The sequence below is a fragment of the Thermobia domestica genome, chromosome 7 (assembly GCF_964235325.1).
Source record: "Thermobia domestica chromosome 7, izTheDome1.hap1.1, whole genome shotgun sequence".
Lineage (NCBI taxonomy): Eukaryota > Metazoa > Arthropoda > Insecta > Zygentoma > Lepismatidae > Thermobia > Thermobia domestica.
This window is the reverse complement of record NC_137460.1, coordinates 186,604,810-186,622,175: the sequence shown is the minus strand read 5'-3', so window position 1 is coordinate 186,622,175 and position 17,366 is coordinate 186,604,810. Positions and strand designations below refer to the sequence as shown.

The following is a 17,366-nucleotide window of genomic DNA, read 5'->3' as shown; positions in this document are numbered from 1 at the left end:
TCTATATAATTTAATCAATATAACATTCTATAACTTAGTCTATAATTCACACAATAATTCAATCTATATAACAATTTATAATTCATCTGTATAATTCTATTTAGAATGTTGTTATATAGATTGAATTAAAATGTTATATATATATATGGATTGAATTAGAATGTTGTTATATAGATTGAATATAGCAAATGGTTTTATGAAAGTTCTCTTTCTATATACATAATAACTTGCAATGGTTGCCCTTCTTCCATAGCTGAATTCTTATTTGCTTGAAACATAATTATATCACCCTTTTTAATGTTTACAGGTAAATTTTCAATCAAAGTATCACCTAAATATATCTCTAGAAAGTATTTATCCAAACTTAATTCCATATGCATTATTTTCCCATTATATAGAAATTTGTAACCATTAGAGAGATTAAATATTCTAAAGATTGGTTCCTTAACATTTTTAACTCTCAATCGACATATTAGGGGTATAGTTTCTTTCTGCATAATCAATTTAGTAGTATCCATCCTAATCTTTTGAAAATCATCTTTCTTTATATATGTGTCTTGTAATGTTTTTAATACATCTTCAAATTTGTTTCTATCACCTTCCAATTGACTATTAACATTACTATTTATTGAATCTAGCTGTTGTAAAGTTACTACATCTTGTTGGTCAATTGCATCACTTACATTAACAAGTCTTTTGTTTTTGAAATCAACCCATGTTATATTTGATGTAAAAACTTCACTTACATGATTGAGGTTTGTAGTCCTCGTTTTAGTATTACCAAATATATCCATATTTATTATATAACAATTCAAATTATTTAACAGCAAGTAAAACAGTTATACGAGCTCCACCAAAATCAATCAAATCACCATTTTCATCTTTAATTGAAACTTTCAAATGATTAAATTTATTGTGATGTATTGGGAAAAATATCTTTTCATTAGGTTCATATATAATTGGTTCTCTAAACTCTGCATTTGTTCTAAATGTTGCAATTAAGTCTGTTTCGTTGTGTGTTGTATCATTGTGTTTTAAAATCATACCTTCTGCTAAATCACAATGAATATTTATAGTATCAAATGGATGAAACCTTGGTGGTTTATCTCCAATATGTTCTATGTTATTAGCCAAGTTTTTATCACTAAAACCTAATACAGTGTTAATGGTATCTAAGGTTATATCACAAACCTCACTAAATATTTTAACTCTATTTCTTTTCCTGTCTTCTGTAATTTCAAAAGTATCTTTCAATTCATCAGTGTAGAATGGAAGGTTTGATTTAATATATTCTTCTAATTCTTTTAAACTATATTGACCAGGTTGAACTATGGCTTGTCTTGTAACTTCAGGTTCTTCAGTGCAAAACGTTAATTTATTATTTTTTTCTGTAATGTTTGGAGTTAAGTATGTTGTGTAAAATCCTGCAACAGCTACTTCTAAATCGTTTTCAAATGGGTAATGCAATGACATGTTTAATACTGATGAATAACCATTTAAATTAAATACCTTCATTTATTATATAATAAATAACTAATATGGATAATTGGGATATTAAAGTAAGGTTAACAGAAGAAACGGCGAAGAGTAAGAGGAATGGAGAGTTGTTACCTGATGATATAAGATGTTTAATAGTTGGGCCTAGTGGATGTGGTAAAACAACGTTAATGATTGATAATTTTTTGTTGGCACCTAAATGGTTAAAATATGCAAATGTTTATATATATTCTAAAAGTTTAAATCAACCTAAATACCAACACTTAATACAACTTTTTCGAGATATAGAACGTAATATTAAAGACACAATAGCAATAATAAAAGGAAACAATGAAGAGATTATTCCATTAAATGAATGTGAGGACTATTCTGTGGTAGTATTTGATGATTTCATATTAGAAGAACAAAATCACGTTAGAGAATATTTTACTCGAGGTCGTCATAAGGGTTTGAACTGTTTCTATCTTGGACAAACATATTCTAAAGTGCCAAAACAATTAATTAGGGACAACTTAAACTTTCTTTGTATATTTAGACAGGACAATGTAAATTTAAAACATATATATGATGAATTTGTTGCATCTGATATGTCGTTTGAAAAATTACAATTATTATGTAGCAAGTGTTGGAGTGAAGAACATGGTTTCTTAACAATAGATATGACTAGGAAGGTGAATAATGGTAAATATAGAAATAAAATTAAAGAATTTCTAAAAGTGTAAACTAAACATATTTGAATGCAGGTGAACGTATATGTTATGTTATGTTATGTTATGTTTTTATTTTTTCTTTATATAATAAATGGATGTTAATAAAGCTAAGAAGTATATTAAGTTAAAAGAAGAACTTATTAAAAGATTTAAGGATATTAAACAAAGTAATCGAAGTAAGTATGAAAAATTTAAAGAACAAGATCAGCCTGTTATTGATGCAATTAAAGATTTAGGGCAAGATATATCAAAAGTAGCAGAAGAAAATAAAAATCTAATTCAAGAGTTAGTTCCAGTTGTATATAAAAGTGCGAAAGTGGATTCAAGCTTATTAGAAACACCACCTATGTATGATAGTCCTATAAATGAAAGTGATACGCCTATAACAGAAGAAATAAAACACATGAAAAAACAAATTAAATATAAAGTAGAAGGAATAGAATCTTTAGCAACAACTCATTTTGGTAATATTGCCTCAAGATATTATGCAACTAGAGATGATAAAAGTTTTGGAATACAACCATATGATGAAGATGGGAAAATTATACATATGATAGGAAATGCGGAAGTTAAAATTCATGGTGATGATTTAGTTATTAATAATCGACATTATACAGGAACAGAAGGTTTATGGGAATTATTGACAAAACATAATCCAACAAATTATAATGATGATGATCTAGAAAAATATAAACAAATAGTAATTGATTCTAGTGTTGCATTTCATAATAATGATCCAAGTACAAAAAACAAAAATCTAGTAAAGTTAAAAAATATAAAGAAATTATCAAACCTATTTGGGATGAATATATAAAACCAACAACAGCTTCAAAAAAGACACCAAAATCTGGAGAAGGAATAAAGGTATATAACGAATTATCAAAAGAATACATATGGATGGATGATGTGAGAAAACTGATTGATCGTTTGATTGTTATTGATGGGGAAGAAAAATCTGGAAATGATAACTTTTATAATGAAAAAGTAGGTATTATGGATATGATTAATTCTAAACTTGCACAATTTATACCTAATGATCCAAAAGGTATAGGTTATTTGATAAAGATATTGAATACGCTGCCACCAAATTTTGGAATAGTGAAAAGTATGGAAAAGGATTAGTAAATGATTTGATTAATAAACTTCCATTTGAGTTGCATATTCCAGGATTTAGATTTTGCGGGCCTGGGACTAAGTTAGAAGAAAGATTAGAAAGAGGTGATGAAGGTATTAACAAATTAGATGAGGCTTGTAAAGAACATGATATATACTATAGGGATAATAAAGATACAGAATCAAGACATATTGCAGATAAGGAATTAGAAAATAAAGCTTGGGAAAGAGTTTTTGATAAAGATGCTAATTTAATAACTGAAAAACTACCTGCTCTTGGAACTGCTTTAATGATGAATACAAAAGTAAGATTTGGTTTAGGTTTATAAGTAACAAAAGTAAGATTTGGTTTATAAGTATTTTTTAGATTTAGGTTTATATATGTACTTTTTATGGAATTTTTTCATAAAAAGCTTTTAATTTATATAATAAATATGCAGTTAAAAGGTTTTACATTTACGATTCCTAATCAGGAGCTTAAACAGTTAAATATAGATCACATTTTAACTAACAAACAACTCAAACAAAAGGAGGCAAAACTAAGTAAAGGACAATGTATGTCTCTATCTCTTTCTATACCACAACTTAAGAAAATAAACAAAGAAATGAAGGCAAATGATAATAAAGTTCATTATGGTGGTTTTATATTTACTATTCCAACGATTTTAGCTTTAATAGGTGCTTTAGGTTCTGTTGCTGGAGGTGCGGCTGCTATTGCTAAGACTGTAGATGATGCAAAAAAGAATAAAATGGAATTAGAGGAACAAAAGCGACATAATTTAGCAATGGAAGAAAAACAAGGTGGTAAGCTTTCAAAAAACGTAAACTCCAAAACAGTAAAGAAAAAGAAGAAATTAAACCTTTAAGTAATTTAGATCTAATACAACTTGTTAAAAAACTTGAGATAAGAAACTTTAGAGGTGTATTTATGAGTGATGAATTGCCTAAACAACCAAGGAAGAATGAGTGTGGTATTGTTAATTTTGATACGTCTAAAAATATAGGAACGCATTGGATTTGTTATTGGAAAAAAGGAAATAGAAAGTATGTGTTTGATTCATTTGGAGGTAATCCGCCAAAAACACTCGTAAAATATCTTGGTCATAATATAGAGTACAATAGCAGCCGTATACAACATTTTAACGAGGTAATTTGTGGACATTTATGCATTACAGTGTTAAAAATGTTTACAGATGGGTATAGTTTTTCAGAAATTATTAGTCAGGTGAATAGGAATAAGGATATTTGGAGAAGTTATATTGAAGTTTTTATGGGTTTAATTCATATAACGATTACAAATATTTTTTTAATAATAAATATGGATAAGATAGAATCATATGAATTACAATCCTTTAAACCTAATCAAAAAACAATCGAGAATTTAAATAAGCCAAACAGGTCTATTGAATTTGATATTGACGTGGGTGATGGCTTTATACATCCTTATTATGCCGATATTTATGTAAATTTTGAAATTAGAGGTAGAGATGGTGATGGAGAATATACTACTGGTCAAAATATTAGACTTATTAATAATTTCTTCCCACATTTGTTTTCTCAAATTCAAATTAGTAAGCATGGACAGATATTGGATATTATTCATTATCCTGGTTTAACTTCAACAGCTGTAAACACATGTACGATTTCAAAACCAGAGGCAAATCACTATGATGAATGTGGATGGGAAGGAATTACGTGGGCAAGAACAGATGAAGAAATAGTGTTTTTGCTAAGACTTTTGCCAGGATTTTGTTCAGATTTTAAAGATATTATGTGGAAGGGAGGTTTGAAATATACATTTAAAAGAAGTGGTTCTGATGATAATGCATTTGCTATTTGGAAAACAAAAAAGCAGGATGGAACATATGAGAATGATCAACCACATCCAGGTAAAATTAAGATTACAAATATGGAGTTAAGAATGCCTATTGTTAATTATGAACCTAACTATGCCACCTTGTTAAGATCTAATATGTTAAAAGAAGGTAAGATTCCTATTTCATTTAACACGTATCAATGTTTACAGAAATCAGTTAGTGGTAAATATTTAGAATTCGATTTAACCACACAATTTAACTCAAGTGAATTTGATATGCCTAATTTTGTGATTGCCTTTTTCCAAACTGATAGAAATGATAATCAAGAAAGAGATTCAAGCTATTTTGATCATTGTAAAGTTCAGAATATCCATTTTCGTAATTCTAGAAATGAATCTTTCCCATTAGAATCTTTAAACTTAGATTTTGCAAAACATAAGTATTTGAAAGTTTATGAAATGTATACGGTATATAAGCGAGCTACAATTGGAAATACTGAGATGTTTTATTATCCTAAGGAATTTTTAGAAAATAGGCCGATGTTCGTAATTAATACTAGCAAACATAAATCAGTAACTGTAAGTGATAGAACTAATTTGAAACTGACTGTTAATTTTGAAAGTGATGTACCAGATAAAACAATTTGCTATGTTGTTATGATTGGTAAGAAAAATTTAGAGTATGATGTTGAGAAAGAAAAAATAATTGAGAAGATATAAATCAATTATATGTTTATTAGATTTGTTTAGTTTGTAAGTGTTTTTATGATATTATCATAAAAACTTATTTAATAAAATGACTATTCCAGATAACATTCCACGTGAGAATTTAATTGTGTTAATTGAAGATACTATATTAAATCTTGAGAAGTTATTAATGAAAAACAAAAGGAAGTTTAAGAGAATAAAATGTGTTTATATTACTCTTATTACGCTATCAATTCTATTATCAGCTTCTACAGGGTTCATCAATGTATTTATTCCTGTTACAGTGTATTCAATTATTACAACTGCATTTGCTTCGGCTTCTGCTGTTATCACTGGCCTATCAACACGGTTTAATATAGCTTCAAAGAAAGAATATTATAAAAATATGGTGAATCGAATTGGACTATTTAAAGATGAGCTTAATGTAATTAAGCTCATGAATGGTGAATTAACAGATGAAAATGTAAGAGATATTGTTAACAGAATCAATGACATACTTAATGAAATTCGAGATTATTAAAAAAATTCTATATAATAAATATGGCAAAACACATTGATTTTTTAAACAAACTTGGAAGTCTTGAACAAAAACAAGTAATTGGATTAAGAGAATTAGAATTAGATACAGAATATATGATTGTGAAAATGGAAAAAATAAAAACTAAATATGGTAAGAGTATTTTAGTTGAATGTGATGACTTTAAGGTATTTCTTCCACCTAGATTTACAAAACATATGACAGACAAAATGATTGATGATATTGTTAAAGATGGTGTGCGCATCAAATATACTGGTTTAAAAGATAATTATCCAACTGTTGAGTTCTGTATGTAAATTTAAGTGATAAGTGGTTTTATGAAATTTTCCTTATAACAAGTAAGCTATGACTATCTATTCGAATAATAAAAATGATCTAAATAAAACTAATCTTATAAAAAGTGAGTTGTTAGTAATGGAACCTCAAAAGAAATTTATTCTTACTAATTCATTCAATGTGATTGTAAAAAATGTGCAAGATCAAACACAAGTAGTATTTGAAATTAATGGATGTTTATTCAGTATAAATTATGATCAGTGGACTGAGTTTAAGAAATCATTATTTACAATAGAGAATGAAATTAATAGAAGATTTCACTATCAATATCCTAATTTGTAACTATCAATATATTAATTTGTAACTATTATGTAATTATGTAGATTTAGCTAATTTTTATGGTATTTTTAAATCATAAAAGTGTTTTATAATTTTATTTTACTAAATTTAGTGATTTCTTGTAACTAAATTTAGTGATTTTTTTGTTTTTCTAACCAGATTTATTGATTTTTCAAATTCAAAACCGGTTATAACCAGATTTTTTGATTTTTTTGAATTTAAAACCGGTTATAACCAGATTTTTTGATTTTTTGTAACTAAATTTAGTGATTTTTTTGTTTTTGTAACTAGATTTAGTAATTTTTTTGAACCAGATTTCTTGATTTTTTGTAACTAAATTTAATGATAGAATATGTTAGAAGTTATTATGAGTAAGATAGAAGTTATTTGAGATGTGATAGAAGTTATTTGGGAAGTAGGGAGTGCGGTAGAAATTATTAGGGGTAGTTTAGAAGTTATTTGGAGGTAGGGGGATGCGCTATTGTTATTAGGGGTGCGCTATTATTATTGATGGTGTGCTAGATTGTTATTGGAAATGATGAAGTGGCGCAGAATCCCCACCCCACCCCTACTAACTAGCAAACATTTAGATAAGTGAATATCGACAGGGAAGTAAAGCAGTGCTATAATGCAAAATATTTTGGTGAGTATACAATCCACTCTTTTGAAGAATATTTTGTACCGACCAAAAATATAGCTACATGAGATAAAATTAATTTCTATCAGATGCATCACATGTTCAGATTATATATCACTCTTAACGAATAAAACGAAAAAGAAAGGAACATAAAAGACATGACAGGTATTCTCAATCGTATTTTGCAACTTATAAAACTGACAGACTAGTCCCAACAATCATTACATATTACACGGTATGATTTAAAATCATTGAGTGATAATTATTTGTCATCACTTTTAATAATTTATAAAAATTTTATTGATTCACTGTTTGGTTCAACCAATCATTTGTATCAACGTTTCTATGGAAATACATCTACAATGAATGTTCATACAGATAAAGTGAAGAAAAATTGACTTACGTTAACTAATATAATCATTTACAATTATATTGCAGTGTACATAGATTTTGAACCTGGTACAGATAGTATGCAAATTCAGATAGACGCTAGTCCGGAAGTATCATTTAATCGAAGATGGAAAATCAGGATAACACAGCTAGAATGCAATTGTCCAGGTATTGGTAAGTGTCTGTTACTGATTTTTTAATGATGTTTTTGATTTCAAAAGTATATTGGAAAGCATGACAAGAAAATCCAATTGTCTTCATAAACAAGGATGCACCATATACCACTTTTAGTTTTTTTTAAATATTTTACTGTGTTTTGAAGATATACGGAAATTTCATCCATCTTCACTCTCGTGCTCTTACTTAAGTAATTAATACTTTTTGACCAGAGAATATACTTAGTTATTAAAATTAAAGTAAGTCGTAACAGCTTCAATAACTTAATGCTGTCTTCATCAGGCGTTAACAAACAGAAATATCTTCATAACATTAAATTAATATTGTGTAATTTCAATTGTTTCATTTTATAATTTTAAATTTTTAATATGTAACAATCAGGTACAGTTATAATTTACTGTTTCATTTTAAATTTTTAGTATAACTGCTTTTTTACAGTCATTATTTTCACTTTTCTCTTTTATGACTATTATGATATTAAACAAATTATTCCAAGTATCAGTTAATCTTGAAGTTTCCTCTCAATTCAACGTTCTATCATACTAATTTTATTTTTATTGCTTTTCTTAATATTTTTTATCCTTGATTATTTTCCTCCTATTCTTTCTAACAATCTATCCCATAATTCATGTATTTGAAGTCCATTTGTCCACTTCAGTAATCTTTCACTTCTTTCTCTCTTAATCTTTGCGCTTCTTTCCATTTTCTTATCATTGTTCTATTCTTTTTTCTAGACCGTGGACCCCTTCCCAATCTACATCATGTCCCGTTCCTTTAACGTGTTTGTATATAGCATTATTCTCTCTTTTAAGTCTCACATCGTTCCTATGTTGTTTTACTCTTTCTTTTAGGTTTTCCCTGTTTCTCCATTGGATAGTATATTACAATTTTTACTTCATTTTATACACTACTCCTTCATCTTCTTCATTTATGTTTTTCTTCCTGTTTCTCATCTTAATCACTTCCAGAATTCTACGTCCTCCCTTTCTGTATGTGTTCATACTTCCTTTTCTTAATAATGTCTTAATAAGGTCTTCATAGTATCTGTCTTTTCTCTAATACTCACTATTCCGTAAAATTTTCTCTCCCCCTCTTCCTTTTTCTTTTTCTCCTTTCCTTCCTTCTTCCCTCTTCTATTCTGTTTCTCTTTATCTTCTTTCTCTTGTATCCATTGTTTTCTAGTAGATTGTGGAACTGCACTAGGGAGAAAGAGGAGGAAAATGCACTTTAAAATTACAGTTTTTTTGTTTCAGAACAAAGTGTAATATTGTGTGTGTTTAATGGGCATTGTGTTCGCAACATCAGAAAAAATATAACTTTTCGAAACGTCTGCCCCAAGTTATATCTATTTATTGAGATTCTAAATATTTGTTTAGGTTCTTAAAATTATATTATCTTCTCTGTAAAAAAAAATCACCATATACTTAATTTCTTTCTTTCTTCTTTGATGATGGGTTAATTATATACTAAAAAACAACCAATTTTATATTTAATTCGTTGTTACTATTATCAAGTTCATAGTGAAGTTTTTCTTTAACACAGAATTATCACCCGTCGATATAAGGACCTTACCCATTATTTATAATATCACAATTGAAAGAGATTGATTTGTCTGAAATTTTTCCAAGAGAGCAAGTAACGAAATTAATAGAAGGCATAATTTGAAAATTAGAATATAACTTCCAGATCAGAAAGAGAAAAATTACGACTTCCTAAATATGCTTATTGTAACTTAATTACTACATTTGTACTATCTGCAATAACTGGTTTTAGTAATACACTCATTTCCTGTATCTCTGTGTTAAATTGTAACAACGCCTCTAGCCACAGAAAGCATGGTAATAACATATTTATCATCCAAATTTACCATTGACAAGATGAATGTTAAATGTAAAACTATTGTTAATTATATTAATCCTTTAAAGAATAATTGGAAATCGTAATAACATTAAATGAAGATATAGATAAAGAGTACATTAAAAATAAAATTGAACAAGCACTTAAACATTTTTCTATAATGAACAAATTTTCAAAAACTGCTAATTAAGCGTGGAGATAATTACAGAAAAATAATCAAAAAGGTGAAGAATGTAGAATTATAACTTGATGATATAGAATGTCTTACTATAAGCATTTCTGAATACGATAAAACTTTCATTTATTGATTTTTTAATTACAATCACGGTGGTTATCCAGCAATTACATTTATGTATATTCCTAAAGCATGAATCAACCGAAATATCAACAACTACAACAAGGATTTGAAGAAGTAGAATTGAAGTTTAATAGAAATAAAAACAATTTTAACCAGTATTCTTTAATGCGTTTCTCCTGTTGAATGTGAAAAATACTCAACTATGTTTCTTGATATTATCTTACAAAATCAAAATACAAAATCTTATTTAACAAAAGGAGGACACAAACATTTAGATTGTTTCTATCTTGCACAAACATATAAAAATTGCTTAAACAATTAGTAAGACATACCGTTAATTTCTTATGTATATTTGGTCAAGATTATAGTAATCTGAAACATGTGTATGATAAATTTGTTAGAGGACACATGTCCTATGATAAACTTAAAGGTATATGCTCTACTTTCATAGTTTTACGGAAATTTGTATAACAAAGGAAATGACATGTACAGAAACAAGGTTAAGAACTTTACAAATATTTAACAAGAAAAATGTATACCTACTAAATTCGCAAGTCTGGCTCATAACAAGAAAAATTTATTAACGAAATATCAACATTCAACGTCAATATTCAAACTAGAATATAACAACATACAAACGTTCAAACATCAGCGTCCAAACATTAAAATATCAACTTTCAAATATTATATATTTAATAAATTGATGAGAAAAATATTGAGAAGAATTTTAGGTGTATTCATTAAAATTTAAAGCTTTCAAAAGTTAAAAAGAAAGAAAAACAAGCAATGTATAAAAAATTAAGAAAATGAAGAACCACTAATAGATGGTGTTCATGGTTTTGAAAATGAAATTAAAGAAGTAGCAGAACAAGATAAAAATGTAATAACAGAACTTGTTCCTCTTCTAAAATAGAATTTATATTACCCTAAAATGCTATCAGAATCAACAGTTACTTAAAGATAAAAAACTCCACCTCAAAAAAAGTTTGCAGAGGTTGAGAGTATATCCATAAACTCTCCAATCTCTGAAGAAATAAAAGAAATAAACACTTAGTGTTTCTAAAAGGGTAGCCAAGTACTTATACTAACCAAACGTGATTATGTTTGGTTTAGGAATTCAAGGTAAAATTGAAATTGAATATTATATAATTGGGGATAAAGAGATATAAATAGATAATAAATTCATTGATGATGAAACATTTACAACAACGAACGGTCTAATGATGTTATTAGCAACAAAAATTAAGGATGATAAAGATTACTTTAAAAATGCTGTCGCAGATGACGATTATCAAATGTATAAGCAAATAATATTACTTACAAATTCCGTGTATCAAAACAATGAACCAGCAACTAAACGAGTAAATCGAGTTATTGATATAAATGTGAGACATACAAAAATTATTTAGAATGATATAAAAATAAAAAGAAACTCAATTATCAAGAAAACAAGACAGTTATAGCTATAAAACAATACATAGAAACGCCGAAAAGTTATATTTGGATAGATGGTGTTCGAAAATTAATAGATAGGTGAATATTATTGACCGAAAAGTAAAAGCTTATATTAATTTATTTTACAATGAGAAAGTGGGTATTATGTCAATTCTAAAATCTCCAAAATATCAAAAATGATTGGTAATTTAATTAGGATATTGAAGATTTTACCTCCGAGATTTTGAAACAATGAAAAATATGATAAATGATAAGCAAATGGAATTAATAAACTTCCATTCGAATTGCGTATTCTTGGACGTAACTATTACGGTACAGGAACTAAATTACAAGAACGACTAGAAAGATAAAGCAAAGGTATTAATCGATTAGACGCAGCTTGTGAAGTACATGATATGCACTAGAGAGATAATAAAAATATAACCTCAAGACATATTGTGGAGAAAAAAATAGAAAAGAAAATATGGAAAAGAGTTTTGCTATAGATGAGTCATTAACTAATGAAAAATTACCAGCTTTAGGAACTGTTATAGCGATGAAGGCCAAGAAAAGTTTTGTTTTAGCATTAAAATCTCAATGGGGTTTATAAAAAAAATGAATGTGTTTAATTGAAGAAGCTATGTTTGTTATTTCTCATAATAAGTTAATTACTTTAAAAATATATCATATGTTAACAAAAGGGCATCTTAACGATAAAATTAAGAAAATTAAAAAGGGTAAAGAAACAAATTTAACTTCAGATACACTGAAAATGAGAAATATCAAAGATTTTTCAAAAGAACATACTGATAGTTATATTTTTACAGTATCGACTATGCTCGCAGCGTTTGGAGCTGTTCGTTCTTTAACGGCAGGACTACCAGCTATTTCTAAAACCATAATGAACCAATAAAGAATAGAGAAGAATTGAAGGAAAAATACATGATTTGGCAATAGAAGAAACGAATGTTGGAAAAGTTAGAGGTAGATCTAGAAAGAAAGAAAACTGAAACCGCTGATCAACCTCGACATAGAGAAATTGATGAAAAAGTTAAGCATAAAATATTTTAGAGAAGTGTTTATGAGTGATAAATTACAAAAAAAAAAACTAAAGATCGAGAGTGGCATTGTAAATCTGGATAGATCTTAAAACATTGGAACACATTGGATATATTATTAGAAAGATAAAAATGTTAAGTATGTATTTGATTCTTATAGTGGTGTATCACATAAGCCATTAATACAATATCTTGGAATCGAAAACAGTTCTTTATAATGATATTATGAATGTGATATATGAATTAAAAATTAACAATAAAACTTATACGTTTAATAGCTTTTTATTTATATTATTATAAAAGTTTTAACTTAAACGTGGAATCTCTACAGAATAAGATTAATAATTACTTCAAGGAACATGCAGTTTAACCGACAGATAAGTATAACTACGACATATATTTATGTTCATGACATAGATTTAAACGATAAAGATAATACAGAAGAAATGATTCATTTATAGATCAGTATATTTCTTTGTTTTTATATAGAAGTTAGCTAAGTTATACCCAAAATGAGATTAAGAAATTTAATTAAATATGAAAAACTAAAATTTTTCATTGTTGAAGAGAAAATCTTAGCGTAATGAAGGAAGTCATTCTTATGATTGTTTGTATTAAATCCTATTTACGTACATGAAAAAATAACAGCTTGTAAGATAAAAGTGTCATGGTATGATAGTACAAAACATTATGAGAAAATTTAGGTTTGAAATTAGCATTTGCTATTTAATAATTATGGATATATTTGGTAGTGCAATGGATTAGAAAGATAGTGTTCTAAATATTAACATTAGTGCAGAACAAATTAAAATATTAAATAGTTTAAATGCTGTTGTAAAGAACGAAGAACATGATAAAAATAGAAAAGAAACCTATCACACATTAAACTTTTATAAGTCCTCAAGCCTTTAAATCTGAAATAAAGTTTTCACGGTAAATTATTTATGATGGAAACATTCTCTAAACAAAAGAATTCTTAATATATGTAATAGTGTCGATCAACAAGATGTTGTAACATTACAACAGTTCGAATCAATAAAAAGTATTATTTGTAAATAATTAAAAAGTGATAGGAAATGATTAGAAGATGTATTGATATCATTACATGACACGTATATAGAAAATATGTATTTGATATTTTAACTGTCGGATTAAAATTCTTAAGGAATTACTATACAGAAGAAACCAAGATTAGGAACGAATATATAGAGGGAATTAGAAAGATTAATAGTAATATAGTCTTTCTATTTTACACAAAAGTTCCTGTTTCAGAGTTTGAAAACAGAAAGGTTAAAAATCAAGTTATACTTTAGTTGATCTGTTAAGAATTAAATATATACGAAAACCTATCTGTGTTTGCATTTGTGTTTTTGAATTGTGGGAAAATCATTTCTTTTGAAACAAATCCTGAAGTACATAATTTGCGTATGCATATAAATGATAACTTACCATTAATAACTTACCATTTGAATTCAAATAATTTAACTCATGAAAAGGAGTGCAAGTTACTGATGGAAACAAACTGTCAAATTATGAACAAAACACCATGTAATTGTAATGATCATTTACAATTTAGCTTCAGGAGAAACTTCACAGAGGCTACGAGTTCAATAATTTATTTTTCCAATTCCTACTCAATATTTCTAAGCTATTGCAAACTAAATAATTACACATATAGTAGTAAGGGCCTGACTTGACCGCACTCTTGGTTATCCAATTTGGGGCCACAATGGACCATAGTGAATGAATCAGGGATGCTTTGGCCCGGGTTTGCGTCACCTATTAAAATTTTGCTTATGCTTATTCAGGGGCCATGCACGCTGGTGCGAATGAGTCACAGGTACCTTGGCCCTGCTATGACGTCATTGAATTGGGAGTTTTGGATCAGAGGATATGATGATTCTTTCAAATTACTAAAAATATGGTCTTGATGATTCATTACGTTACGAAAAAGTACAGGTTTACGAATGCTTTTTTATTTTTCGGTCTCTTTTATGGCATAAAATTTCGAGATTGTTATCCCTTTGATGAGATGGACTAACACTGGTGCAAATGAAATCTTTAGTTTTACGTCCCACGTTTATGCAAGTTAGGCCAAAGGAGACGGTCACGATGAGAAATGAATGACAGTGTGGGAGAAAATTGGAGTATCCTGAGCATAATGTTGCCCACCACAAAACTATTTTCGCGGGATTTGAACCAGAGACCATATACAGCAAAGGTGAACGCTCTACCACTGAGCCACCGCACCTCTACTAGTATGAATCAATTAGAGGTATTTTGTTCGAGCTAATATGTTCGTTTGACGTCACTGAACTGGGATTTTTAGCTTGGAGCTTATGATGGTTTTTCGTTCCCTTTTATGGGTGTAAAATTACCAAAACAAGGTTTGATCTCTTTCTTGATGACCTATTACATTATGAATTAGTAGACCCAGTAATAGTATAAACTAGTATTAGTATTAATATGAAACTCGAAAACTTTGGAGTTCCTTCGTGACTAACCGGTTAGCGTATGCGTCTTTAACGTGGGAGACCAGGGTTCGATTCCCGGAAGGAGCTCATGCGGTTCGGATTTCACGTTAATTAGTAGGTTCTATTTTTGCTGCTGAACGGGACGTTAAACTCAAAATCAACTTAACTCGAAAACTTTGGGAGGAATACTTGATTTTTGGTTGTTATCCCTTTGATGAGATGGACTAACACTGGTGCAAATGAAATCTTTAGTTTTACGTCCCACGATTATGCCGTTTAGGCTAAAGGAGACGGTGACGATAAAAAGTGAATAAATTGATGGGAGAAAATTGGAGTATCCCGAGCATAATGTTGCCCACCGCAAAACTACTTTCGCGGGGTTTGAACCAGGGACCCCCAAACAGCAGAGGTGAACGCTCTACCACTGAGCCACCGCACCCCTACTGATATGAATGAATTAAAGGTATTTGGTGCGAACTAATATGTTCGTTTGACGTCACTGAACTGGGATTTTTAGCTTGGGGGTTATGATGGCTTTTTCGTTCCCTTTTATGGGTATAAAATTACTAAAACAAGGTTTGATCTCTTTCTTGACGATCTATTACATTATGAATTAGTAGACCCAGTAATAGTATAAATTAGTATTAGTATTAATATGAAACTCGAAAACTTTGGATTTTCTCCGTGGCTAACCGGTTAGCGTATGTGCCTTTAACGTGGGAGACCAGGGTTCGATTCCCGGAAGGAGCTCATGCGGTTTGGATTTCACGTTAATTAATAGGTTTTATCCTCGCTGCTGAACGGGACGTTAAACTCAAAATCAACTTAACTCGAAAACTTTGGGAGGAATACTTGATTTTGATTAAGGTATACTTTTCATTCACGGGACTTATGGGACTCGAACCACGATATTCAATTGTCAAAAAATGTGTCCAGGAAAGCATACATTTATTGAGACGCATAAAAGAGGAGGAGGGGCGATCCCGGACCTGGTTAACAACAATAATTTATATCGTATTCGTTTGTGGGTTAAATAAAACTGTTGGAAAGAATAAAAAAGTTTCTTCGTGTATTGACTTATAATCATATGTTGAAAAGGAAACGTCAGCTGTTTCGTGTTACCTATGCTTACGTATTCGTTGTCACAGTATCGTTGGTATTGTTTGTTCGAACAAATAGGGTGTTTAATTGTCAAATAGTGTGTAATGGTTTACTTTGAAAAACTATATTCATTCTTTGAGAAGGAGAAAAGGGATGAGATGAAGTTATTTTGGACCTAGTTAGTACCTATCGTTTTCGTCTGTGACGTCACATTTACCTTTCGCTTAAATCTGATTGGTTCATTGTAATAACGATTAATCTACTTATATAACGAAATAACATTGAGGAGTTATTTCTTATGACAAAACAACAACATATATATGTAATGGTTTACTTTGAAAGAATATATTCATTCCTAGAGAAGGTAAAAGAGGGAAGTGATGAGCTGACTTCGAACCTAGTTACTACCTTTCGTTTCCGTTCGTGGATAAATAATAATGACGTTACATTTACTCTTTGCTTAAATCTGATTAGTTCATTGTAATAACTCTTACAAAACATTGTTATTGGTTTGAACGATTTAAACGTTCAGCGTTTGTGTTTAGTTTAATTAGTAAGGGCTTAGCTGATGGAAAACTGTTCCGACAGTACTTGTTATATGCTTGTTATATGTTGTTTAGGTTCATGATTAAAATGTTCTCAATATTATGTAATATTTCTAAGCTTGATTGGTTCTTTATTACAGTATATGGATGCGTATAGGCTTTTATAGAGCAAGGGTACATGGACGAACGTGATTGGTACCAACTTTTTGTGGGTTAATTTGGCAGAACCAAAGTCATGGTCCCCAGAACTAATGTTAGTATTTGATCACCTAAAATTGCTAAAGATATAATTTGGGAAGGTTTCTAGCCTCATGTATTCTCTTTATTACGTTATAGCCATGCACGGTCTATATTTAGTCTCCGAAGTTCATGAGTTTGATTCTCGATGAAAGTTTATA

The 17,366-nt window shown here is 29.0% G+C and overlaps 1 protein-coding gene across 1 annotated transcript in view; it reads left to right on the top strand.

The window, feature by feature from the left end:
* Window positions 1-17,366, top strand: part of LOC145690617 (uncharacterized) — a 254,426-nt gene that overhangs the window by 117,459 nt on the left and 119,601 nt on the right. Inside the window, exon 6 of the mRNA XM_081765680.1 lies at window positions 8,073-8,198. Coding sequence (XP_081621806.1) covers window positions 8,073-8,198 — 126 coding nt within the window. The remainder of the gene's footprint in view (window positions 1-8,072; window positions 8,199-17,366) is intronic.